The sequence below is a fragment of the Anopheles arabiensis genome, chromosome 3, assembly GCF_016920715.1.
Source record: "Anopheles arabiensis isolate DONGOLA chromosome 3, AaraD3, whole genome shotgun sequence".
Classification (NCBI taxonomy): domain Eukaryota; kingdom Metazoa; phylum Arthropoda; class Insecta; order Diptera; family Culicidae; genus Anopheles; species Anopheles arabiensis.
In genome coordinates, this window is record NC_053518.1 from 10,851,647 (window position 1) to 10,873,805 (window position 22,159).

Sequence of the window (22,159 nt, forward strand, 5' to 3'; positions counted from 1 at the left end):
GAAAAGCAATAGTCCGGATTCTCTACAAATGATGGACACAAGGTCAAATTTCTTTTAACAATGAAGAAGGTTCCCAATAGAAGGAGAAAAATAGATAAATCAGTAGCAGCTATAAAAAGCGATACAATTCTAGCCAACTGATCAGTTCCAGCACGTCAGCCAAACACATCAAACAAACAAAACAACAATGAAGGTATATTTAAACACATTATTTGAAGAAATTTTTTAGCCGTCGTAGTACAGTAGTACAGTCGTAAACTCGTACGACTTAACAACATGCCCGTCATGGGTTCAATCCCCAAAAAGACCGTGCCGCCATACGTAGGATTGACTATCCTGCTATGGGGGGAAATCAATTAGTCACTGAGAGCCAAGCCCACAAGTGGTACAGGCAGGCCTTGACCGGCAACGGTTGTTGAGCCAAAGAAGAAGAAGAAGATTTGAAGAAATTAAAACTACAAGACAATTTTGATTTTTCATCTTAAGGGCTTCATCATAATCGCTGTGCTCGCTCTGGCCGCCGTCTCTCACGGATCATATCTGCCAGCGGTGCAGTCGGTCCTTCCGTACGCCTACAGCTCCGGCCTCCATGGCCTGGGTGCCTATGATGGTCTGGGTCATTACTCGTCGCTCGGTGGACTGGGATACTCATCGGTGCTGGACCATGGCCTCTCCTACCCGTACTCGTCCGCTGTTCCGTATTCTGTCTACAACAACGGTCTGTATGGAGGATACTACGGTGCCATGTACGCTCCGACTGTGGTCCAGGCCAACGTGAACACTCTGAAGACGGTCAGCCCGCTGGGTCTATATGGCGGATACTACGGTGCCAAGTACGCCCCAACTGTGGTCCAGGCCAACGTGAACACTCTGAAGACGGTCAGCCCGCTGGGTCTGTATGGAGGATACGGTGTGGAGCACGGATACGGACTCGGTCACGGATACGGCTACGGATACAACAACTACCTCCCAGTCCAGGGTCATGCTGCGAAGTACGTTGCTGCCAACCCGGGAGCCGTCCATGTGGCCCCTCTGCCAGGCCATCTGGTCAACCAGAAGTCGATTGTGGCGTAAATGACTGTGATCTCGAACGTTTATGGAATTGTAAATATGTTTATGGAATTGTAAATAAAGGGAGCATCCTAATCAAAACTAGTTCGCCTATATAATCTCTTCTATTCAATCTTTTTATTTCAATCTTTACACGGTTTGGAGTTATTGACTCATTACTTTGAATACGGAATCGAATTACGAATCAAAACTGACTTCAGCTCCAAACGAACCATCCATCTACCATCCGGCGAATATGAACTAATCCAAACGAATCGTCACAAAGCTGGCCAGTTTGAGAAAATTCGGAGTGAATACGAATGTTTTTTGTATACCAAAATGAGTTTGAATTCATGTTTAAAACTTCAAATTTAAGTGAGGCTGACATAACAGGAGGAAAAATATAAGTGTAAAGGTCAGCCGTTCCGATTCGTGAACTTACTGTGACAGTAATGCTACCACCGGTCAGCGTCAATGGGGATGACAGTATGTCACGCGAGTTAAGATCCTGGAAGGATAAGAATAATTATAAGGTCCGACGGAAAAGGTTCGCATTCTTTAGTATTTATCTAAAAGCAAGTAAATGCAAAAAAATACCGTAGATCACACAAACTCGTTTAGACTTTTTCGAAACAGGAATAATCATCCGCATTCATACAGATCATCAAAAATCGTCTGAGTTAACCGGAACCGGTTTAGATTTTTTCGGAACAGTAGAGTGAAATTCGGTTTTTATTCCAAAAAGTAAATGGATATTCTGACAGTGATGGATTTCGAGTGTCGGAGGCCTTAAACGGTGAGGCCCACTTTACATTATGAGAGGGAGGAGGGGTAATGGCACTTGGTCCAGTTAAATTTCGTTTCTGTCGAGGGAGTGTTAAGGGTTCATCGGTCACGGGAACCCAACAAAACATCGTCCCCGGGGTCCACTCGCTAATACAATGCCGTACTCTACCATCTGTTATAAATGGACTAAAGATTCACGAATCTCCCAAATCGCTGGAGCCTTAAGCGACCCCTTAGTCGGCCCACCGTTGCATCATCCACTGGGTTCAGAGTAAATGTTTTCAGCATTAAAATAATACAATACAAGGAAATTTAAAAACATGACAAATTTTGATTAAGATGTTCCTTTTATTTACAATTCCGTACACATTTGTTCGAGATCACAGTCATTTACGCCACAATCGACTTCTGGTTGACTAGATGGCCTGGTAGAGGAGCCACATGAACGGCTCCCGGGTTGGCAGCAACGTACTTCGCAGCATGACCCTGGACTGGGAGGTAGTTGTTGTATCCGTAGCCGTATCCGTGACCGAGACCGTATCCGTGCTCCACACCGTATCCGCCATACAGACCCAGCGGGCTGACCGTCTTCAGAGTGTTTACATTGGCCTGGACCACAGTCGGAGCGTACTTGGCACCGTAGTATCCTCCATACAGACCGTTGTTGTAGACAGAGTACGGAAGAGCGGCCGAGTACGGGTAGGAGAGGCCATGGTCCAGCACGGACGAGTATCCCAGTCCACCGAGCGACGAGTAATGACCCAGACCATCATAGGCACCCAGCCCATGGAGGCCAGAGCTGTAGCCATACGGAAGGACCGACTGCACCGCTGGCAGATATGATCCCTGGGAGACGGTGGCCAGAGCCAACACAGCGATCGCGATGAATCCCTAGAAGGAAGAATAAAATCAGTGATAACTTATCAGTACCAACTATATGTTGACCGAATTGATCGATTGAACCCACCTTCATGGTCACAGTTGAGTGCTTTGATCGATTGGATATGATCGCGAAAACGTTGCAAGTGAACTGTGATCGTTTGTCCCAATGATCGTCTGCTTTTATAACGAGCCAAACGCGACGCTTTTCCGGCCTTCTGTTGGACCTTGACGACGGAATTTTCCTTTCGTTTTGGACTTCCGGTAGAAGGCGCTATAAATGATGCGTTCGATTGTGTTTTTGGTATCAGTATTCGTACAGCTCTTCTATCAACACAACATCCAACCAAACCAACTAAAATGAAGGTAAGCTTCTTGGGAAATTCCGTTAGAAACATACATCCTTATTCAATTCTTCTATCTCATTCCAGTTCTTCATTGGAATCATGGCTGTGGCGTTCGTCGCTGCCTCGGAGGCGTCCTACCTGCCATACGATGATGTCCTGTCCTACCAGCACGGCTACGGCTATGGACTTCCGGTGTCGAAGGTGGTCTATGGCTCGTCGTACGGTCTCCCAGCAGCGGTGGACAAGTACTCCTACCCATCATCGTTGTACGGTTCCTATCCGGCCGTGAAGAAAGTGGTCGAATACCCGTCGGTTGCTCCAGTGCTGGCCACCAAGGTCGTTGATAACAGCTACGATCTGGGATACAACAAGCTGGTCGCTCCAGTTCTGAGCAGCGGATACGGTCTGGGATACAACAAGCTGGTCAGCGGATACGGTCTGGGATACAACAAGCTGGTCGCTCCCGTCGTCGCCACCAAAGTCGTCGATAATGGACTGTGGAACTATGGAGGATACGGTCTGGGATACAACAAGTATCTGTCGACTGCTCCCGTTGCCAAATACGTGTTGTAAATGTAGATAATGTTGTTTTAATAAACCGGCTCCGATTCATGACGTGTGAATGTTAACCCAAGCTGATCGCCATTCTGTTTGAGCGAGCGTTAGTTTCCCGTTCTCTTTGTTCGATCGTTCGTTGTGTGCTTTGGAAGGGGCGGTATGGTATTGTTTGTGGCGATTTTGGGGATTGCATTTTTTGTTGTACTTTGGAAACTACATTCATGATTGTGTTTCCTTCTACTGGTATAAAAGGCGTCTCTGTACTCGTATCAATCAGAATCAGAACGATCTTCGACTCGATCGCATACCAGCATCCAACTCAAACCCCTAACCAGCAATCATGAAGGTAATTCAAAGGCTTTCTCATCTCCATCAAGTGTCCTCAAGTAAACGCTCCTGTTTTCTGGTTCTTTTTCTTATCAGTGCATCGCAGCTGTAGTCATGGTGGCTCTGGCCGTCGTCGCTGAGTGCGGCCTCATTCCGGCTCCGGTGGTCTACTCTGCTCCCCAGACGACTGTCGTCCAGCAGAATGTGGCTCCGAAGTACGTGGTTCCGGCCCCTCTCGCGTACGCCGCTCCCGCTTACTCCTATGCCGCTCCGTCCTACTCCTATGCTGCTCAAACCGTCTCCCATGCCGTCCCAGCCGTCTCGTATGCCCGTGTCGCCTCAGTAGCTCCAGTCGCCTACTCCGCGCCATCGTTCTACGCTGATTCGGATGTGGTGGAAGCTGCTCCAGTGGCCGTAGCTCCTGCTGCCACCGTCGTCGCTCAGCCCGCCGTGGCTGTTGTCGCCCAGAAGGAGGCTCGCTATGTCGCTGCCAACCGTGGCGCCGTCCACGAGGCTCCTCTGGCCGGACATGCCGTCAACCAGCAGTCCCTGAACCTTGAAGCTGCACCAGGAACTCTGTAAACATAATTTATTATCCATGTACAAAATCCAGTCGCGCCTAGAACATAAACGAAATAAACTTGAACATGTTTCAAAGTGAAATGATGATTTGTTTCATATGCTTGATGGGCTGACGCTTGTGTTAAAGAAAATTAGTAAAAAGTTGTTGGATTTAAAATTAATTGGTTTGTCAAACACTAGAATGGAATTGAAGCTTAAAATTTAAAATAATTTAGAAGATCAATCATATTTTGAGTTCAATACTCCATTTATTTACAATTCCATACACGTTTGATCGAGATCACAGTCATTTACGCCACAATCGACTTCTGGTTGACTAGATGGCCTGGTAGAGGAGCCACATGGACGGCTCCCGGGTTGGCAGCAACGTACTTCGCAGCATGGCCCTGGACTGGGAGGTAGTTGTTGTATCCGTAGCCGTATCCGTGACCGAGTCCGTATCCGTGCTCCACACCGTATCCTCCATACAGATCCAGCGGGCTGACCGTCTTCAGAGTGTTCACGTTGTCCTGAGCCACATGAACGGCTCCTGGGTTGGCAGCAACGTACTTCGCAGCATGACCCTGGACTGGGAGGTAGTTGTTGTATCCGTAGCCGTATCCGTGACCGAGACCGTATCCGTGCTCCACACCGTATCCTCCATACAGACCAAGCGGGCTGACCGTCTTCAGAGTGTTCACGTTGGCCTGGACCACCGTTGGGGCGTACTTGGCACCATAGTATCCTCCATACAGACCGTTGTTGTAGACAGAGTACGGAAGAGCGGCCGAGTACGGGTAGGAAAGGCCATGGTCCAGCACGGACGAGTATCCCAGTCCACCGAGCGACGAGTAATGGCCCAGACCATCATAGGCACCCAGGCCATGGAGGCCAGAGCTGTAGGCGTACGGAAGGACCGACTGCACCGCTGGCAGATATAATCCCTGGGAGACAGTGGCCAGAGCCAACACAGCGATCGCGATGAATCCCTGGAAGGAAAAATAAAATCAATGATAACTTATCAGTACCAATCAATTGTTGACCGAATTGATCGATTGAACCCACCTTCATGGTCACAGTTGAGTGCTTTGATCGATTGGATATGATCGCGAAAACGTTGCAAGTGAACTGTGATCGTTTGTTCCAATGATCGTCTGCTTTTATAACGAGCCAAACGCAACGCTTTTCCGGCCTTCTGTTGGACCTTGACGACGGAGTTTTCCTTTCGTTTTGGACTTCCGGTATAAAACACTATAAATGATGCGTTCGATTGTGTTTTTGGTATCAGTGTTCGTACAGCTCTTCTCAGCTCAGCAAATCAAAATGAAGGTAAGCTTCGTCGGAAATCTCGATACAAACATCCCTGTTCATCCAATTCTTGTATCTCATTCCAGTTCTTCATTGCAATCATGGCTGTGGCGTTCGTCGCTGCCTCGGAGGCGTCCTACCTGCCATACGATGATGTCCTGTCCTACCAGCACAGCTACGGCTATGGACTTCCGGTGTCGAAGGTGGTCTATGGCTCGTCGTACGGTCTCCCAGCAGCGTTGGACAAGTACTCCTACCCATCATCGTTGTACGGTTCCTATCCGGCCGTGAAGAAAGTGGTCGAATACCCGTCGGTTGCTCCAGTGCTGGCCACCAAGGTCGTTGATAACAGCTACGATCTGGGATACAACAAGCTGGTCGCTCCAGTGCTGAACAGCGGATACGGTCTGGGATACAACAAGCTGGTCAGCGGATACGGTCTGGGATACAACAAGCTGGTCGCTCCAGTGCTGAGCAGCGGATACGGTCTGGGATACAACAAGCTGGTCAGCGGATACGGTCTGGGATACAACAAGCTGGTCGCTCCCGTCGTCGCCACCAAAGTCGTCGATAATGGACTGTGGAACTATGGAGGATACGGTCTGGGATACAACAAGTATCTGTCGACTGCTCCCGTTGCCAAATATGTTTTCTAAATGTCATTCAATCCGTACATGATGTACATACACACACACGCACGCGCACACACATACGTGAAGTCATTTTAGGCTTTGCCTGCTAATCCCGCGCGCGGATTGTCACCGCTCGTTCATGTATGTTCGTTATTCTCGTTTCGTTCTTTTGTTCGATCTTTATCGAGCGTTTGTTACTTCCTTCGCATTGAACCCCCGCCCAATCAAGTCATCTAATAAAAAATGCTCTCTTAAGACACAATTAACCTTTTTGTTTATGGAATAATCCAGTTTTGGGATCGAACAGTTTTTCGACACCGGAAAGAAGAATAGAAGAACCGACGTATATAAACCCGGCCCAGTCCGAACTTCGATCACAATTCAATCGATCTTCACACAGTTTGGACGGCAGCATCCACAAAACAAGCCCAGCAATCATGAAGGTAAGCTATTTGCGTGAACTTGATCCTCGAAGAGTCTAGTAGATCTAACACGACACTTCTCTTCCAGTGCATCGCAGCTGTAGTCATGATGACTCTGGCCATCGCGGCGGAGGCTAACGTTATTGCCCTTCGCACTCCGGTAGTTTACACCGGTGCCGAGAAAACAGTCGTCCAGCAGAACGTAGCTCCGAAATACTACACGTCCAGCGTGGCTTACAATGCCCCCGTAGTGACCGCGTACACCGTCCCAGAAACTTACGTCCAACAGAAGTACTATTCGGGCCCGGCTGTGACATACGCTGCTGCGCCTGCCGTCACCACCTACTCCGTCCCGAAGGCGACCTACGTGGCGTCGAACGTTGCCCCGGCTGTCGCCTACTCGACCCCAGTTGTCACTGCCTACACGGTGCCGGAAAAGACCGTTGTGCAGCAGAACGTTGCCCCGAAGTACGTTAGCTACACGGCCCCGGCCGTGTCTTACGTTGCTCCGGCTGTCTCCTACTCCGCTCCGGCCGTCACCTACACCGCCACCGCTCCGGTGACCAAGTATGAATCGGTCGCACCCGTCGCTTACCCGGCACCGATCGCTTACTCATCCGACTCGGACGTAGTGGAGGCTGCCCCGGTTGCTGCCGTTGCCCCCGAGGAGACCGTCGTCGTTGCCCAGCCCGCGGTTGCTGCCGTCGTTGCCCAGAAGGAAGCTCGCTATGTCGCTGCTAACCCCGGTGCCGTGCACGAAGCTCCGCTTGCCGGACACACCGTCAACCAGCAGTCGCTGAACGTGCAGCCTGCCCCGGGAACGCAGTAAGGAGTTGTCAACCGTACTATGAAAACGATACTCTTTTTCGAACACACACACAGATACAAAATTAACGACCCTTCGAGCCATTGACAAGTTTCTTCTTGTTGGATCTATGCTGAAATAAATCTTGCAAAATGTCACAATGAAGGAGATAAAGGTTGGAATTACACACAAACCAACGATACAGTTGAGAAAACATTTCCAAAGAAAGAACACATGTTGTTCAAGTTTGATTATTTTCTTCATACGTTTCATTAAGTTGTGTAGCGATGCCCAACTACAACTGCTCAATCAAACAGAAACTTTGGCTGGTTTGGTTTTGACCACATGTACCGCCCCTGGATTGGCGGCCACAACCACTCCACCACCGACCTCAACGTCCACGGGACGCTCCGTCGTAACGGGAACGGGAGCGGGAACGACGTGCTGCACCACCGGCACCTGCTGTACTACCGGAACATGATGGACTACCGGAACATGGTGCACTACCGGCCGTACTACCGGCACGTACACGGGCACCTGGTGGACCACCTTCTGGACGTGCACTTCCGGTACCTTCACGACCTCCCGCACCGCCACCGGATAATAGCGGTGGGATCTACCGTGCGACGAGTGGCTGTGGAACAGCGGACTGCCGCAGACGGACGCAAGCAGCGCAAAAGCCAGAATGGCGATGAAGCTCTGTACAAAGGGAAGATCACACAAGAATGTTTGTTTTAATGCGAGGATGGCAGACCCACTGGATCACACTACTCCCTACCTTCATTGTTGCTTGCTGGCTGTCGTGCTGGACCGATCGCAGATCACCGAATAATGCTTCTAACGCTGTTGGGGCCGAATTTATATGCGTCGGTTTCGATTTGAATGTGCATTTGACCAAACAGGTTTCCATCTTTTTCCGGTCGCCCTCTGTACTCTCATTGCGTGTCGCTGGCACGTAGGTTTCTTATCAGATCCACGCGATGAGTGCTCGAAGCAAAAGCATCCTCTTTCCGGAACTGAAACAACATTTCTTTCGGTGCATGTTATTAAAGACGGAACCAACGAGAAGCGTTTACTTTTCAAGCCAAATTGTTGTATTTTGAACGAATTGCTTCGTAGCGTCCAGAATTACTGATTTCCCAATTTTTTGAAGAGAGCGAACGTCCTTATCCAATCCAGCAGCGCTTAGTCCGAACCAGGTGCAGCCTCCAGGTTCAGCTGCTGCTGGGAGAAAGCGTGGCCTGGCAGTGGCGCCTCGTGGATCGCGCCCCGGTTGGCGGCCAGATAGCGAGCCTCCTTCTGGTAGAGCAGCGCCGGAGCACTGTAGGCCAGCGGGGCGGTGTAGTAGTACGGAGCGGCAGGGGCGTATGCCAGCGGGGCACCAGCAGCGGCGTAGGGATAGGCCAACGGAGCCGCAGCATAGGAGTATGCCGGGGCCGTCGTAATCAGCTTAGCGTCCGAGTTGCTCTGCACGACCGTGGTGTGCGGGGCGGCAATGGCCAGTGGAGCTCCGTACAGCAGAGGGGCGAGTCCAGCGTCGGCGACAGCGGCCAGGGCCATCATGACTACAGCTGCGATGCACTGGAACATGATAGAATAGATTTGTAAGTTTTCCTATAGACTCTGAACGCTGAAGAAATGTTATTGGCTTAGCTTTAAACACACCTTCATGATTGCAATTGTTTGGATTGTTTTTTGAGTTGTGTTCTGAAACGCGGACAGATCAATTCTGATTAAACCACCGACAACCCGTCAATATATATACTCGCCAGATTGTTAATAAAAACAACAAATAATATATGTTTGATGGTGTCTCTAGGTACAGATATCGGGGCGCTACCTTTCAATCCAGTTCATAATCTTGCAGAAAATAGCGCAACTATTTAAACAGCAAAACATAAGAAAAAAACAATGAAAAACCACCTATAACCAGTTCCCTATCCATGCGACGGCTATCCCTCGCATCCTTTCAGTGCACTGACCCGCGCAACATACGCATTGTTGTTCTGGTTCCGTGCGAAATTGACGATCGCGCGTACAGGGCCGTGCCGCATACGCATCGCATCAGAAACTTGTATTTTACCGATCTGGACACTTGATCTGGTTGCATTAAGGTTCCCCTTTCGCCTTGGCATTACGGGCGGCTACTTGCTTGCGTCATGGTCCTTTTTTGTTTGCTGCTGCTTTTTTTCGTTTTATTTTATCTGATGCTAAAGAAGAACGCTTCCCATGGCTGCGTGACAACTAACCCGTCGTGTTGGCTTGGGGTATAAAAGGGATGCGTTCGGGCTGCAATCGTCACAGAACTCATCTGAACGTTCCATCAAGCAATTCATCCCAATCAACACCAATAAGCAATCATGAAGGTAATTATTCCAACACGATTGTTCTTGAAGTTTTGTAAATTTCGGCTAAACTAACAATTTCCTTAAATCCTGCAGTGCATCGCAGCTGTAGTCATGATGGCCCTGGCCGCTGTCGCCGACGCTGGACTCGCCCCTCTGCTGTACGGAGCTCCACTGGCCATTGCCGCCCCGCACACCACGGTCGTGCAGAGCAACTCGGACGCTAAGCTGATTACGACGGCCCCGGCATACTCCTATGCTGCGGCTCCGTTGGCCTATCCCTACGCCGCTGCTGGTGCCCCGCTGGCGTACGCCCCTGCCGCTCCGTACTACTACACCGCCCCGCTGGCCTACAGTGCTCCGGCGCTGCTCTACCAGAAGGAGGCTCGCTATCTGGCCGCCAACCGGGGCGCGATCCACGAGGCGCCACTGCCAGGCCACGCTTTCTCCCAGCAGCAGCTGAACCTGGAGGCTGCACCTGGTTCGGACTAAGCGCTGCTGGATTGGATAAGGACGTTCGCTCTCTTCAAAAAATTGGGAAATCAGTAATTCTGGACGCTACGAAGCAATTCGTTCAAAATACAACAATTTGGCTTGAAAAGTAAACGCTTCTCGTTGGTTCCGTCTTTAATAACATGCACCGAAAGAAATGTTGTTTCAGTTCCGGAAAGAGGATGCTTTTGCTTCGAGCACTCATCGCGTGGATCTGATAAGAAACCTACGTGCCAGCGACACGCAATGAGAGTACAGAGGGCGACCGGAAAAAGATGGAAACCTGTTTGGTCAAATGCACATCCAAATCGAAACCGACGCATATAAATTCGGCCCCAACAGCGTTAGAAGCATTATTCGGTGATCTGCGATCGGTCCAGCACGACAGCCAGCAAGCAACAATGAAGGTAGGGAGTAGTGTGATCCAGTGGGTCTGCCACCCTCGCATTAAAACAAACATTCTTGTGTGATCTTCCCTTCGTACAGAGCTTCATCGCCGTTCTGGCTTTTGCGCTGCTTGCGTCCGTCTGCGGCAGTCCGCTGTTCCACAGCCACTCGTCGCACGGTAGATCCCACCGCTATTATCCAGTGGCGGTGCGGGAGGTCGTGAAGGTACCGGAAGTGCACGTCCAGAAGGTGGTCCACCAGGTGCCCGTGTACGTGCCGGTAGTACGGCCGGTAGTGCACCATGTTCCGGTAGTCCATCATGTTCCGGTAGTACAGCAGGTGCCGGTGGTGCAGCACGTCGTTCCCGCTCCCGCTCCCGTTACGACGGAGCGTCCCGTAGACGTTGAGGTCGGTGGTGGAGTGGTTGTGGCCGCCAATCCAGGGGCTGTACATGTAGTCAAAACCAAACCAGCCAAAGTTTCGGTGTAAAGAAATCGTTTATTTAACGCACTGAACGTAATGCAACACTGTCACTCCACAATGCACGCAGTTCATCATCGGCAGGGCCCCAATCCTGTGCTTTGAGTTGGGTTTTAAAACGCTGAAAAAGAAATAAAATGAAGACCAGGAATTGAAATACTGAAAAAAAGAAGATATAATTTCACACTACCTTTGTCAATGAACCCTTCGTGTGAAGGAGCTTGTAAGACGCAAACACTGGAATGCAAAGTATCGACACCAAGCAGCTGGCCCACCCGACTCCAATAGCCCACCGTGGATACGAAAAGCCATTGTACGATACCTCAGTGTTGTACACAATCGTTGTAGTGAAAATAAACTAAAGAAAACGCTGTTTTATACAAACACATCCCGTAGAATTGTTCCATCGCACACCTACAGTCAGCACGATCGGTGTGATGTACTTCCATGAAACTATCCAAAACCGTTCCACCTTGCGATCGATCATGAACTCGACGTCGCGCACGAACTGCTCACACCCGTAGATCCAACCGACGGTAATAACCTCAACGATACAAACCAGTATCACCGAAATGGACCCCGAATACCAGTCGAGCAGCTGCACCAAGTACATTCCACCCTGGCAAACGGCCCAAGACAAGAACGATTTTGTCGCTGTACATTGTTTTTGAACCTTTAGATGGCGCTTACCTGTGTCACGCAAGCGATAGAGAGCAGGAAAAGAAGAAAACAAGTTCCGGCCGTTACCTGGAGCTTCATTGGGCGTAACCTCGGTAACACGTCCATCACCGACGAAACGATCGCTTCGATTTGAACGAACTGCAATTCGAATTAATAGCATTCAAACGTTGAAATTCCATCTCATACTAAACCATTCACCTCTCACCATACTGTCAACGCCGAGGAAAAATAGCATACTGAAGAACAGACAGGCCCACAGCGGTGACAGCGGAAGCATACTGATCGCTTCCGGGTACGTGATGAACGCCAATCCCGGACCGCCAGTGGCAGCCGACGCTACGGGAAGACCTGTTTGATCTGTGAAGAGATCGTACACCGAATGTCACACCCTCCATTTCGTTGCCCATCTACTACTACTCGAAGCAGATACTTACGTGAAAAGTATCCTAGCACAGAGAACACCACAAACCCGGCCAGTATGCTCGTACCACAGTTAACGATCGGTATGACGATCGAGTCGAGTTTGGTGTTGTTTTTGAACTGATTATAGCTCGCCATATTCAAAATGCCACCCCAGCCCGGTCCAAGGGAGTAGAAAATCTGGATCGCTGCATCGGCCCAAACGCGCAGATTCAGCAGCTGGCTCCACTGGGGCATTATGTAGAACTTGATGCCCTCCAGCGCACCGGGAAGCGTGATACCGCGCACAAGTAACACCGCCAGGATCGCGAACGGAAAGGTGGCAGTACAGTAAACGACCTTACCGACCGATTGCACCCCTTTGGCGATGCAACCGAATATCACTATCCAGGCGATGACGTCACACAGCAACAGGGGCCACACGATGCCGCCCATCTGTTCGATACCTTCCGATATGTGGAGGATTTCGTTGCTGCAAACAACCACAAGAAAGAGCCCTTGATGCTCCAGAAGCGATTCAACCACTTCCAATACTTACTGGAAAAACTCATCCGCCGGTGTACGGTAACGATCACCGATCGCCATTGCACTGTTGTTCAGAAACAACTCCACATGCTGATCGCCACGCAGCTCCAAACATCGAGGTGTGTTCCACGCATTGCCACAGCTCTCCCACGGCAGCTGTGCTTGCAGCGATCGCCACAGGAACAGCAGAGGATACGAAATGATCGCAATATAGTACGCGTTACAGATTAAGTTGAGCACAACGATCGCAATACCGGCGCCCTTTAGTAGTGGCACAATTTTGAACACCGTTATGCATCCCGTTCCACTAAACTGACCCAGGCATGTTTCCAGAAAGAACAACGGTATGCCACACAGCACTAGCATCAGCAGGTAGGGTACGAGAAAGGCACCACCACCGTTCCGATAGCACAGGTACGGGAAGCGCCACACATTCCCCAGCCCGATCGCATACCCAATGCACGACAGAATAAACTCCGTTTTCGATGCCCAATGACCTCGCTTCGCGGTTGGCGTCGTGATCGTTGTTGCGGTCGTCATATCGCTCCACCAGCGCGGGCAAACACTTCCAGCCAACTGTCCCGAGATCAGCTCTGATCGAGTTGCAGGGCCGTCCCGCAAGATCCATTATCTCCATTATCCATTATCCGGCTATAGCAATGCTTATCACTGGCAGGCACATCTCAATCAACACTGATCATCTTCAATTTACGTGAATTCTACGCTAAAGACGTTTGGGTCTTCCGCGTCTTCTCACATCGCGAGTGGATAGAGATGCTACACATTGTTTGCTTCACCGAGATTTACCCAACGGTATGGTCTGCAAAATTAGATAATGCTTTGGACTTGACGATCCAACCATGCTGGCAATTCACAAGCACCCCAAAATGATACAACTCCCTTGCTATTAAGCACTTCACACACTCTCCTTCGAACTTTACTGCCAAACTTGCAGCGACAAATTGGCCACACGCAAAAAAATGCGCGAACACTTTACCCATTTTTTATACCACTCAGTTCTCAAGCCGGCCGAACGCGATCGATTACAAGTGGAATTAATTTTTTTCACACCCAAAAGGTCAGCTGCCGCTTATCGTTTGCATCGCATTAATGTCTTTCAAGGTTAGCTACACTGGACAGTAACGCACCGGGCCGAAGCGACTTCCTCAACCGTATGGAAAGAAAAAGTGGTCGATATGGAATGCGAAATGGCAATAATAATTACGATATTCGCACTACAGGATTTCCACGAAATTCTTGCGTATTTAGGAAAAAAGCTCATTCAATTTGCTTATAATTCGGCCATAAAGTTTCCATTCACAGCCCGATTAGTCATCGGAAGTGTAGACGGCAACACACCCCGCTTTGCTGGTGGTACACCATACCGCCCAATGACCTGTATCTATTCGATAACCTATTTCCCGTCAATGCTATTTATTGCATATTAATACGCAGAATTAACACAAACGCACAAACGCAGCAACGGTACGGTGCAATCGGAGGGTCCGGGGAAGGGTGGTCCACCGTCTGATAGATCCGAATATAAAACCAACCCTTCGGTACGGACACTACAGCAGTGCACTCTTCACTACACACGATCACGCACATTTCATCCAGGGCAGCAAAACTTCACCGCCGAAACCGTCTCACTATGCATCCAAGCACCTCTTCTACGTCGTCTGCAACTACAGCAGCTGCAGCAGCTCCTGGCACGAAATGTACTCCCATCACTGCGGACGATTCGATCGTGATCAGTGGCATTGCGGGGAAGTATCCGCGCTCGGACAGTGTGGAACATTTTGCCGACAATCTGTACAATAAGGTACATTTACACTGCTGCCTAATTTGAGTGGAGTTGAGTGAGAAAAGTGAACCTGCGTGAGTGTGCTAATCTTGCTGTTTTGTGTGCTTTTCCTATTGAACTAACAAGGTGGATCTGGTGGACGATAAGGAAGATCGCTGGCGACATCTGTACGCGGGTATTCCGAAGCGTCTCGGCAAGCTGAACAAGCTCGGCAAGTTCGATGCGGAGTTCTTCGGCAGTGGCTTCCAGGAAACGCACACGATGGATCCGCAGCAGCGTTTGCTGCTTGAGCACTGCTACGAGGCGCTGCTCGATGCGGGCCTTCATCCGGACGATATACGCGGTACGCGCACGGGCGTGTTTGTCGGCGTGTCGATTGCGGAGACGGAGATCTACTGGACGTACAAGAAGACGAAGTCGCCGTACAACCGATCCATACTGGGGTGAGCTCAAACCATTACGAGCAATTTTCAACTGTATTCAACCAAGCAACTGCAATTTATTCTCTCTCCCTCCCTCAACGACAGATTTGTCCGAAGCATGCTAGCGACGAAGATTGCATACGCCTTGGATCTGAAGGGACCCTCGATGGCGGTCGATACGGCGTGCAGCAGCTCCATGTACGCTCTCGATTGGGCCTGCAAAGCCATCCGTCAAGGGCAGTGTGATGCCGCCATTGTTGCCGGAACCAATCTGACACTGCATCCGTACATTACGCTTCAGTTCGCACTGCTCGGCGTACTGGCTGCCGATGGGTACTGTCGACCGTTCGATAAGAATGCGTCCGGATATTCCCGTTCGGAGGCCAACGCAGTAATCTTACTCCAGAAGGCGAAGGATGCAAAGCGTATCTACGCTCACGTGGTCAATACGAAAACCAACTGCGATGGGTACAAGCTCGAGGGCATCACTTTCCCATCGAACAAGATCCAGAAGCAGCTGCTCGATGAGCTCTACTCCGAGGTGCCCTATGACCCGAAAGACATCAGCTACGTGGAAGCGCACAGCACCGGCACCGTAGTTGGTGATCCGGAAGAGTGTGACGCTATCGAGAAGGTGTTCTGTCCGGACCGAACCGAACCACTGCTGGTCGGTTCGGTCAAGTCGAACATTGGCCATTCGGAGGCGGCTGCCGGGATCTGCTCCGTCACAAAGTGTGTCATTGCGATGCAGAACCGTATCATTCCGCCGAACATTAACTACACCGAGCCCCGTACCGATGTGCCCTCGCTGCTGAACGGAAAGCTGAAGGTGGTAGACCAATGCACTCCGCTTGGAGGACCGCTGGTTGCGGTCAATTCGTTCGGCTTCGGAGGAGCAAACGCTCATGCACTGCTGCACAACTGCACCAAGCAAAAGATCAACGGTGGCTACCCAAAGGATGGGTTGCCCAGGCTGGTGGTTTGGAGCGGACGTACGATCGAAGCGGTCGATCATTTTCTCGACAGTTTGAAGGGAAAAAGCTACGATGCTGAGTTTTACGCACTGACGCATAACATTCAGCGCAGCGAAATACCGAAAATGACCACCAAAGGGTACGCGATTTTCGGTGGCCGTCAGGACGGGACTGCTGAGCTGCTGTACAAAGCGGCATCGAACAAGATCCCGAAGAAGTACAAGTTGCCTCCGGTAACGCTTGCATTCGGACAGCTAGAAGGCAACTGGAAGGCAACCGTACAGGCATTCAATCAGTTCCCGGAGTTTGCCAACGGTATCGCGGAATGTCTGCAAGCCATCAAGGACTGTGGATTCGATGCGTTCGATCAGACGATGCAAGCGAACGATCCCATTCAGCACATCCTGTGGACGTTCATGGCCCAGGTAGGAGTGTACCGCTTGTTGACTGCGTCTGGTGTAACGATCGATCAGTACGCTGGCTACGCTGTGGGACAGATCACGTGCGCTTATCTGGATGGAGTGCTCTCGCTGCACGATGCATTGCGTGTGGCTTACGCCCACGGATATATCATTCGTGCGCATCATACTGAAAAGAGCGCCAATTATGGTAGCGGTGTTTCGTCCAACAAACAGCTTACCGTGAAACTGGCGACAGCGCTGAAGCCTCTGCGCCTGCAAGCCGCCACACCCAAGTGGTTCAACCCATGTCAGCTGAAAACGTTCGAAATGTATGATCCGAAGGTGATGACGACACTGTTCCATACGCTAGGAGCGAATGAAGCTATTGTGTTGCAGCCGTTGAACGCGTCAAAAGATGTCCTCATGCACTTCCTCAAATCCCTTGGCGAGTAAGTTATCCTCCTTATTCCATGTATTTACCCATAACTGCTTTAAACATGACCGGATCTCTATCTTTTCAGAGTGTTCCTTAAAGGTCATCCAGTCAATCTGCTGCCGGTCTACCCGACGATCCAGTTTCCTGTCTCGCAGGGCACAGGCATGATCTCGTCACTGCTCGAGTGGGACCATTCGGCCGATTGGCACGTCACCAACTTCCGCACGACTCGTATGGTCGATCAAAGCACCTCCGAGTACACGATTTCCCTGTCCGAGCAGGACTACATCAGCGGGCACTGCATCGATGGGCGAATCCTTATACCGGCCACGGGATATCTGTTCTACGTGTGGGATTCCTTCTCCGGCAGGATGGGCATCATACCCGAGGAGATGCCGGTCGAGTTTTCGGACATCGAGTTTCTGCGTGCGACGACCCTGGTCGGAGATCAGCAGGTGACGCTCACCGTGGATCTGAACGAAGTGACCGGTAGCTTCGAGGTCAGCGAAGGAACGGCTCTCGTGGTGAAGGGACGCATTCAGGCGCTTACTAACTACACGCCACCGGAGACTAAGCACAGGCAGAGCGATGCTGTAATGATGCCTTCGAAAGATTTCTACAAGGAGCTGCGACTGCGTGGCTACCACTATGGTGGATACTTCAAGTCTGTCATGGAGTCGCGTACCGATGGATCGTACGCCAAAATCGAATGGAAGTACAACTGGACCGCACTGCTCGATTGCATTCTGCAGGTGGCGATCATAGCCGTGGACTCACGATCGCTTGTAATACCTACACGCATTGAGTCGATCAAAATTGATCCCATTCAGCATAAGCTAACGGATCAAGCAACGGGCAATGAGGTCCCCAGCTACAATGTGTGTTTCGATCCCGACCTTAACCTGCTGCAGTGTGGAGCGATAGAGATTCGTGGCCTTAATGCCAGTACCATCGCTAGACGCCTGCCACCCGGTGTTCCTGTGCTTGAGAGCTACAAGTTCCATCCCTACTATCCGCAGCACACGATGGCACCATCGTCGGCTGTTTCCACGATTGTACAGACAATTCTCGAGAACCAGGCCACAATCTTCTTCACTGTTACGGAGATTCACTCCAAAACTAAGGATCCGATCATTTCCCTCTTTGGAGATGCTATCGGTGACCTGCCGTTGGTGAAGGCACACCTTACACTGCTCTCCACTGCAAAGCCTGAGCCTATTCCTAATGTCACGATCTCCGAGGATAAGCTCATGAAGCAAAGAAATGTGCTCCTGCTCATCTGTGAGAACCTCTTCGCTGATGATGAGTTCATCTCTGACGCTATCAACTGTCTTTCCGATCAAGGCTTCATACTGCTGCGCGAGTCTCCAGAATACCGTCTTCAAGACGGCCATCGACGACTTCAACTTGTGAGTACAATGTCGATCGAAGGTGAGACTTTCCTGCTGCTGCAGCAAAAGAAGTCCGCCATGAACACTTCAGTCGATGCACACGTCATCAAGGTATGCTCCAATGATACCACACACAATTGGCTGCTGGAGTTGAAGCAGGAAGTCAAGACCAAGCCAGTTATTCTCTACGCTCAGAATGATCGTTCCTCAGGCATCATTGGACTGGTGAACTGCATTCGAAAAGAGCCCAACATTCAAACCGTTTCCTGTTTCTTCATTGATGATCCCACCGCTCCTGCGTTCGATGCTTCCAACCCGTTCTACAAAGAACAGATTGAGCTCGGACTTGCGATCAACGTTTATCGCGAAGGTCAATGGGGATCTTATCGCCATTTCAAGCTGCAGGAAGAGCCGCGTTACGAGCCCGCTACCAAACATTGTTTTGCCAATTGTGTCAAGCCTGGTGATCTTTCCTCGTTCACATGGATGGTTGGTCCACTGAGCGAGCAGCCGCCCTCTAGTCCGCTGGCCAGAGTTGTGTACAGCTCACTGAACTTCAAAGACGTTATGATTGCTACCGGCAGGCTTACGGTTGAAACATTCTGCACTGATCGACTGCAACAAGAGTGCATTCTTGGGTTTGAGTATTCTGGAGTCACCACCACCGGTAAACGTGTCATGGGAATTATTGGAGCCGGATCAATGGCCACGATCGTCGAAACCGATCCCATCTTTACCTTGGACGTTCCCGATAACATCTCGTTGGAGCAAGCGGCCACTATTCCCACGGTGTACACTACTGTGTACGCCTCTTTCTTCGTTTGTGCACAAATTCGCAAGGGAAACTCTATTCTCATACACGCTGGTACGGGAGGTGTTGGTTTGGCCGCTATCCGTGTTTGTCTAGCTTACGGACTGGAGGTCTTCACTACCGTCAGTACCAAGGAGAAGCGTGACTTCCTGTTGAGCTACTTCCCCGACCTTAACCCCAACAATATCGGAAACTCCAGAGACATCTCCTTCGAAACGCTCATCAAAGAGCGTACCAATGGACGCGGTGTCGACTTTGTCCTCAACTCTTTGTCCGAGGAAAAGCTGCAAGCTTCTATCCGTTGTCTGGCCAGAGGAGGACACTTCCTCGAGATTGGAAAGTATGACATGATGAAGGACTCCAAGATAGCGATGACGTTCTTCCAGAGAGGAATCACTTTCACTGCTGTGCTGGTTGATCTACTGTTCCAAGAAAAACGCGATCTCTTGGTGGAGTTACACAAGCTCATCATGAAGGATCTGGCCAAGGGTATCATACAACCGCTACCTACTACCGTCTTCCAGGCTCATGAGATCGAGCAAGCATTCCGTTATCTTGCGACGGCCAAGCATATTGGAAAGGTTGTCCTGAAGATTCGGGATAACGAAGATGATCTTGCATCTGTTCCGATATCTTACCTCCCGCGAGTCTATTGTAATCCCGAGCAAACCTTCGTCATTGCTGGTGGTCTTGGTGGGTTCGGACTCGAGCTAGCCGATTGGCTTATCATTCGAGGCTGCCGTAAGCTTCTTCTTAGCTCCAGCAGAGGAATTACCAAACCCTACCAGCAGTACCGTATCAAGTAAGTACTTTGGCTCGTTATATTCCACATCACACTTCATCACCTTATCTTCCCATAGCACATGGCGTACGTATGGAGTTCAAGTGACCGTCTCCACTGAGGACATTTCTACCTACGACGGCTGTCGTCGTCTTCTTCAACAAGCCATCCAAATGGGACCCATCGCTGGTATCTTCAACCTGGCCGTACAACTGCGGGATGCCATCATCGAAAACCAGTCCGTGGATAAGTTTGCCGAGTGTTTGGCCCCCAAAGCCACAGCTACACATCATCTCGACGCTCTCAGCCGGGAGCTCTGCCCCATGCTGAAGCATTTCGTCGTCTTCTCCAGCGTCTCATGTGGACGTGGAAATGCTGGCCAATCCAACTACGGCATGGCCAACTCCATCATGGAGCGAATCATTGAGCATCGTGTCGTTCATGGGCTGCCCGGAAAGGCCATCCAGTGGGGAGCCATCGGTGAGGTCGGTATCGTGGCTGACATGCAGGAAGACAAAATCGACATGGAAATCGGTGGAACGCTGCAGCAGCGCCTATCGTCCTGCATCCAGGTGCTGGATCAGCTGCTCACTACCTCCGAGCCCATTGTGGCCAGCATGGTCGTGGCCGAGAAGCGTAGCTCTAGCGGTGGTGCTAAAAACATCGTCGAGGCCGTCATGAACATCATGAACATTCGCGACATGAAGTCGGTCTCGGTTGAAAGCACGCTTGCTGACATCGGTATGGACTCGCTGATGGCCGTCGAAATCAGACAAGTTCTTGAGCGTGATTTCGACATCATCCTGACGCCTCAGGATCTCCGCACACTCACCTTCTCCAAGCTGCAGAAGCTGGCCGATGCAAAGACCGAGAGTGAGACTGCTGAGGCTACTACTCAACAGCTGCAGCTTCAAGACCTGCTAGCCAGCTTCGGTGATGAGACCGCAAGTCATCACACTGTCTTGCGATTGCCCTCCAAGTGTAACGATCTCGAGTACGATCGTCCAGTGCTGATCATACCGGGCATTGAAAGCGTTTCCAGTCCAGCCTGGACGAAGATCGCCTCCGAGATCAATGCTCCCACCTTCGTGCTGCAGACCTTTGCCAAGGGATCCGACGAGCAGACTATTCCCGGCATTGTCGACAGCGTATTCGAGGAGATGTTTGAGACGGTATTTGCCAAGGCGGAACAGTTCTTGGTCATTGGATATTCATTCGGCGCCCTGTTGGCGCTCGAGGTCGTGAAGCGTCTGGAGGCACGACCACTTCGCGGTAAGCTGATGCTCATCGATGGCTCGCCGCTTTACCTTCAGCGCTTCGCTAGCCATCATTTATCGGGCTTTGACGATGAGCACCTGCAAATGGCCATCCTCACGCTGGTGCTTCGCTTTTCATTGCCTTCTGTGTCGAACGAAATTCTAAGCAGCATTATGGGTGAAGCCACATACGAGAATCGTGTCACCAAAATGCTGGACATCGGCCGAGAGTCGAACCCGTTCTCGGAAGAATACACGCGCAAGATGATGCGAGTGCTGTTGTTCCGGCTGAAAGCGGCCATGAACATGAGCACGGAGGTGAAGGAGAAACTAGCATCTCCCCTGGTGCTGGTACGCTCCGGAACAATTGGTGACATCGAGGAAGACTACGGGCTGACCGAGTTTACCAGCTCGTCTATGATTGTCAAGATCATCGACGGTACGCATCAGACCATGCTCGCGAACATGGAGCTGCTTGAAATTATCAATAAGGACACTCTGTGAGAACGATCATATTTTTAAAAACACCTATTTATCAACTTCTACTAGTGAGTGAATAAAGTGAAGCATTAAAAATGGCACAACACTTGGTTTAAACATTGACCTATTTGACCGAATCGGTTTAATTAGTTACTAATTGCTTCCGCAACGAATATATCCACTGCGCAAACCCCTATTTTACTAAAGGAGATTGAACTGCATTTCCGTTCATTGACTTTGAAAACCCTTTAAACCTGCTTTAATGATCTTTGTTTTGGATGAATTCATTAAATTTGATGGCGTTGTAGGAAATCGGTTCGCGTAGTAAGGTGAAGAAGTCGCCTTTCCACCTTTCTCGTGCAGAATAATTTGCACATTCATTAGCACTGCACGATCGC

General features: G+C 50.4%; 12 protein-coding genes across 15 annotated transcripts; 7 read left to right on the forward strand and 5 right to left on the reverse strand.

Moving 5' to 3' along the window:
- The first annotated feature begins 159 nt into the window (after nucleotides 1-159).
- On the forward strand, nucleotides 160-1,155 carry LOC120901702. Its single transcript, XM_040309849.1, has 2 exons — nucleotides 160-193; nucleotides 487-1,155. The coding sequence occupies exons 1-2, from the start codon at nucleotides 188-190 to the stop codon at nucleotides 1,072-1,074; spliced, it is 594 nt and encodes a 197-aa protein (XP_040165783.1). The 5' UTR covers nucleotides 160-187; the 3' UTR covers nucleotides 1,075-1,155.
- Nucleotides 1,156-2,147: 992 nt separating this feature from the next.
- LOC120901710 (glycine-rich protein-like) lies at nucleotides 2,148-3,019 on the reverse strand. The gene is made up of 2 exons (XM_040309861.1): nucleotides 2,804-3,019; nucleotides 2,148-2,727 (listed from the first exon to the last, which is right to left on the reverse strand). Exons 1-2 carry the CDS (start codon nucleotides 2,807-2,809, stop codon nucleotides 2,227-2,229), a joined length of 507 nt encoding a protein of 168 aa, XP_040165795.1. The 5' UTR covers nucleotides 2,810-3,019; the 3' UTR covers nucleotides 2,148-2,226.
- Nucleotides 3,020-3,024: 5 nt separating this feature from the next.
- LOC120901713 lies at nucleotides 3,025-3,677 on the forward strand. Of its 2 annotated transcripts, XM_040309867.1 has the most exons (3): nucleotides 3,025-3,081; nucleotides 3,147-3,485; nucleotides 3,519-3,677. In XM_040309867.1, exons 1-3 carry the CDS (start codon nucleotides 3,076-3,078, stop codon nucleotides 3,633-3,635), a joined length of 462 nt encoding a protein of 153 aa, XP_040165801.1. In that variant the 5' UTR covers nucleotides 3,025-3,075; the 3' UTR covers nucleotides 3,636-3,677. The 2 variants fall into 2 exon arrangements, with proteins under 2 accessions (XP_040165801.1, XP_040165800.1); XM_040309866.1 differs by having other exon boundaries at nucleotides 3,027-3,081; nucleotides 3,147-3,677.
- A 178-nt stretch (nucleotides 3,678-3,855) lies between these two features.
- On the forward strand, nucleotides 3,856-7,840 carry LOC120905119. Its single transcript, XM_040315864.1, has 6 exons — nucleotides 3,856-3,966; nucleotides 4,044-4,525; nucleotides 4,894-5,281; nucleotides 5,903-6,416; nucleotides 6,740-6,891; nucleotides 6,959-7,840. Exons 1-6 carry the CDS (start codon nucleotides 3,961-3,963, stop codon nucleotides 7,697-7,699), a joined length of 2,283 nt encoding a protein of 760 aa, XP_040171798.1. The 5' UTR covers nucleotides 3,856-3,960; the 3' UTR covers nucleotides 7,700-7,840.
- On the reverse strand, nucleotides 4,778-5,731 carry LOC120901697 (shematrin-like protein 1). Its single transcript, XM_040309843.1, has 2 exons — nucleotides 5,574-5,731; nucleotides 4,778-5,497 (listed from the first exon to the last, which is right to left on the reverse strand). Exons 1-2 carry the CDS (start codon nucleotides 5,577-5,579, stop codon nucleotides 4,820-4,822), a joined length of 684 nt encoding a protein of 227 aa, XP_040165777.1. The 5' UTR covers nucleotides 5,580-5,731; the 3' UTR covers nucleotides 4,778-4,819.
- LOC120901705 (keratin-associated protein 6-2-like) lies at nucleotides 5,801-6,493 on the forward strand. 2 transcript variants are annotated; one of them, XM_040309853.1, is made up of 3 exons: nucleotides 5,801-5,837; nucleotides 5,903-6,193; nucleotides 6,275-6,493. In XM_040309853.1, exons 1-3 carry the CDS (start codon nucleotides 5,832-5,834, stop codon nucleotides 6,470-6,472), a joined length of 495 nt encoding a protein of 164 aa, XP_040165787.1. In that variant the 5' UTR covers nucleotides 5,801-5,831; the 3' UTR covers nucleotides 6,473-6,493. The 2 variants fall into 2 exon arrangements, with proteins under 2 accessions (XP_040165787.1, XP_040165786.1); XM_040309852.1 differs by having other exon boundaries at nucleotides 5,903-6,493.
- Nucleotides 7,841-7,910: 70 nt separating the features above from the next.
- Nucleotides 7,911-8,653, reverse strand: LOC120901708. The gene is made up of 2 exons (XM_040309855.1): nucleotides 8,454-8,653; nucleotides 7,911-8,374 (listed from the first exon to the last, which is right to left on the reverse strand). Exons 1-2 carry the CDS (start codon nucleotides 8,583-8,585, stop codon nucleotides 7,985-7,987), a joined length of 522 nt encoding a protein of 173 aa, XP_040165789.1. The 5' UTR covers nucleotides 8,586-8,653; the 3' UTR covers nucleotides 7,911-7,984.
- A 93-nt stretch (nucleotides 8,654-8,746) lies between these two features.
- LOC120901720 (adult cuticle protein 1-like) lies at nucleotides 8,747-9,476 on the reverse strand. Its single transcript, XM_040309874.1, has 2 exons — nucleotides 9,341-9,476; nucleotides 8,747-9,256 (listed from the first exon to the last, which is right to left on the reverse strand). Exons 1-2 carry the CDS (start codon nucleotides 9,344-9,346, stop codon nucleotides 8,861-8,863), a joined length of 402 nt encoding a protein of 133 aa, XP_040165808.1. The 5' UTR covers nucleotides 9,347-9,476; the 3' UTR covers nucleotides 8,747-8,860.
- A 432-nt stretch (nucleotides 9,477-9,908) lies between these two features.
- Nucleotides 9,909-10,626, forward strand: LOC120901719 (adult cuticle protein 1-like). Its single transcript, XM_040309873.1, has 2 exons — nucleotides 9,909-10,041; nucleotides 10,117-10,626. Exons 1-2 carry the CDS (start codon nucleotides 10,036-10,038, stop codon nucleotides 10,510-10,512), a joined length of 402 nt encoding a protein of 133 aa, XP_040165807.1. The 5' UTR covers nucleotides 9,909-10,035; the 3' UTR covers nucleotides 10,513-10,626.
- Nucleotides 10,627-10,762: 136 nt separating this feature from the next.
- LOC120901707 lies at nucleotides 10,763-11,409 on the forward strand. The gene is made up of 2 exons (XM_040309854.1): nucleotides 10,763-10,919; nucleotides 10,999-11,409. Exons 1-2 carry the CDS (start codon nucleotides 10,788-10,790, stop codon nucleotides 11,386-11,388), a joined length of 522 nt encoding a protein of 173 aa, XP_040165788.1. The 5' UTR covers nucleotides 10,763-10,787; the 3' UTR covers nucleotides 11,389-11,409.
- LOC120901695 (sodium-dependent proline transporter) lies at nucleotides 11,378-14,484 on the reverse strand. 2 transcript variants are annotated; one of them, XM_040309841.1, is made up of 7 exons: nucleotides 13,019-14,484; nucleotides 12,495-12,952; nucleotides 12,266-12,417; nucleotides 12,070-12,198; nucleotides 11,798-11,998; nucleotides 11,570-11,737; nucleotides 11,378-11,500 (listed from the first exon to the last, which is right to left on the reverse strand). In XM_040309841.1, exons 1-7 carry the CDS (start codon nucleotides 13,543-13,545, stop codon nucleotides 11,402-11,404), a joined length of 1,734 nt encoding a protein of 577 aa, XP_040165775.1. In that variant the 5' UTR covers nucleotides 13,546-14,484; the 3' UTR covers nucleotides 11,378-11,401. The 2 variants fall into 2 exon arrangements, with proteins under 2 accessions (XP_040165775.1, XP_040165776.1); XM_040309842.1 differs by lacking the exon at nucleotides 11,378-11,500 and having other exon boundaries at nucleotides 11,634-11,737; nucleotides 11,794-11,998.
- A 78-nt stretch (nucleotides 14,485-14,562) lies between these two features.
- On the forward strand, nucleotides 14,563-21,862 carry LOC120901692 (fatty acid synthase-like). Its single transcript, XM_040309838.1, has 5 exons — nucleotides 14,563-14,827; nucleotides 14,936-15,252; nucleotides 15,337-17,055; nucleotides 17,128-20,046; nucleotides 20,105-21,862. The coding sequence occupies exons 1-5, from the start codon at nucleotides 14,657-14,659 to the stop codon at nucleotides 21,783-21,785; spliced, it is 6,807 nt and encodes a 2,268-aa protein (XP_040165772.1). The 5' UTR covers nucleotides 14,563-14,656; the 3' UTR covers nucleotides 21,786-21,862.
- Nucleotides 21,863-22,159: the final 297 nt, after the last annotated feature.

Coding starts and splice junctions, on each gene's coding strand:
- LOC120905119 (XM_040315864.1), top strand. Junction 6,417..6,739: donor GTGGAACTATGGAGGATACG/GTCTGGGATACA, acceptor GGAATAATCCAG/TTTTGGGATCGAACAGTTTT. Junction 6,892..6,958: donor CAAGCCCAGCAATCATGAAG/GTAAGCTATTTG, acceptor CTTCTCTTCCAG/TGCATCGCAGCTGTAGTCAT.
- LOC120901708 (XM_040309855.1), bottom strand. CDS start 8,585: ATGGAAACCTGTTTGGTCAAATGCACATTCAAATCGAAACCGACGCAT. Junction 8,375..8,453: donor GCCAGCAAGCAACAATGAAG/GTAGGGAGTAGT, acceptor CCCTTTGTACAG/AGCTTCATCGCCATTCTGGC.
- LOC120901707 (XM_040309854.1), top strand. CDS start 10,788: ATGGAAACCTGTTTGGTCAAATGCACATCCAAATCGAAACCGACGCAT. Junction 10,920..10,998: donor GCCAGCAAGCAACAATGAAG/GTAGGGAGTAGT, acceptor CCCTTCGTACAG/AGCTTCATCGCCGTTCTGGC.
- LOC120901695 (XM_040309841.1), bottom strand. CDS start 13,545: ATGACGACCGCAACAACGATCACGACGCCAACCGCGAAGCGAGGTCAT. Junction 12,199..12,265: donor TCCTCGGCGTTGACAGTATG/GTGAGAGGTGAA, acceptor TTCGAATTGCAG/TTCGTTCAAATCGAAGCGAT. Junction 11,501..11,569: donor CGAAGGGTTCATTGACAAAG/GTAGTGTGAAAT, acceptor TTTCTTTTTCAG/CGTTTTAAAACCCAACTCAA.
- LOC120901692 (XM_040309838.1), top strand. CDS start 14,657: ATGCATCCAAGCACCTCTTCTACGTCGTCTGCAACTACAGCAGCTGCA. Junction 17,056..17,127: donor TTCCTCAAATCCCTTGGCGA/GTAAGTTATCCT, acceptor CTATCTTTTCAG/AGTGTTCCTTAAAGGTCATC. Junction 20,047..20,104: donor TACCAGCAGTACCGTATCAA/GTAAGTACTTTG, acceptor ATCTTCCCATAG/CACATGGCGTACGTATGGAG.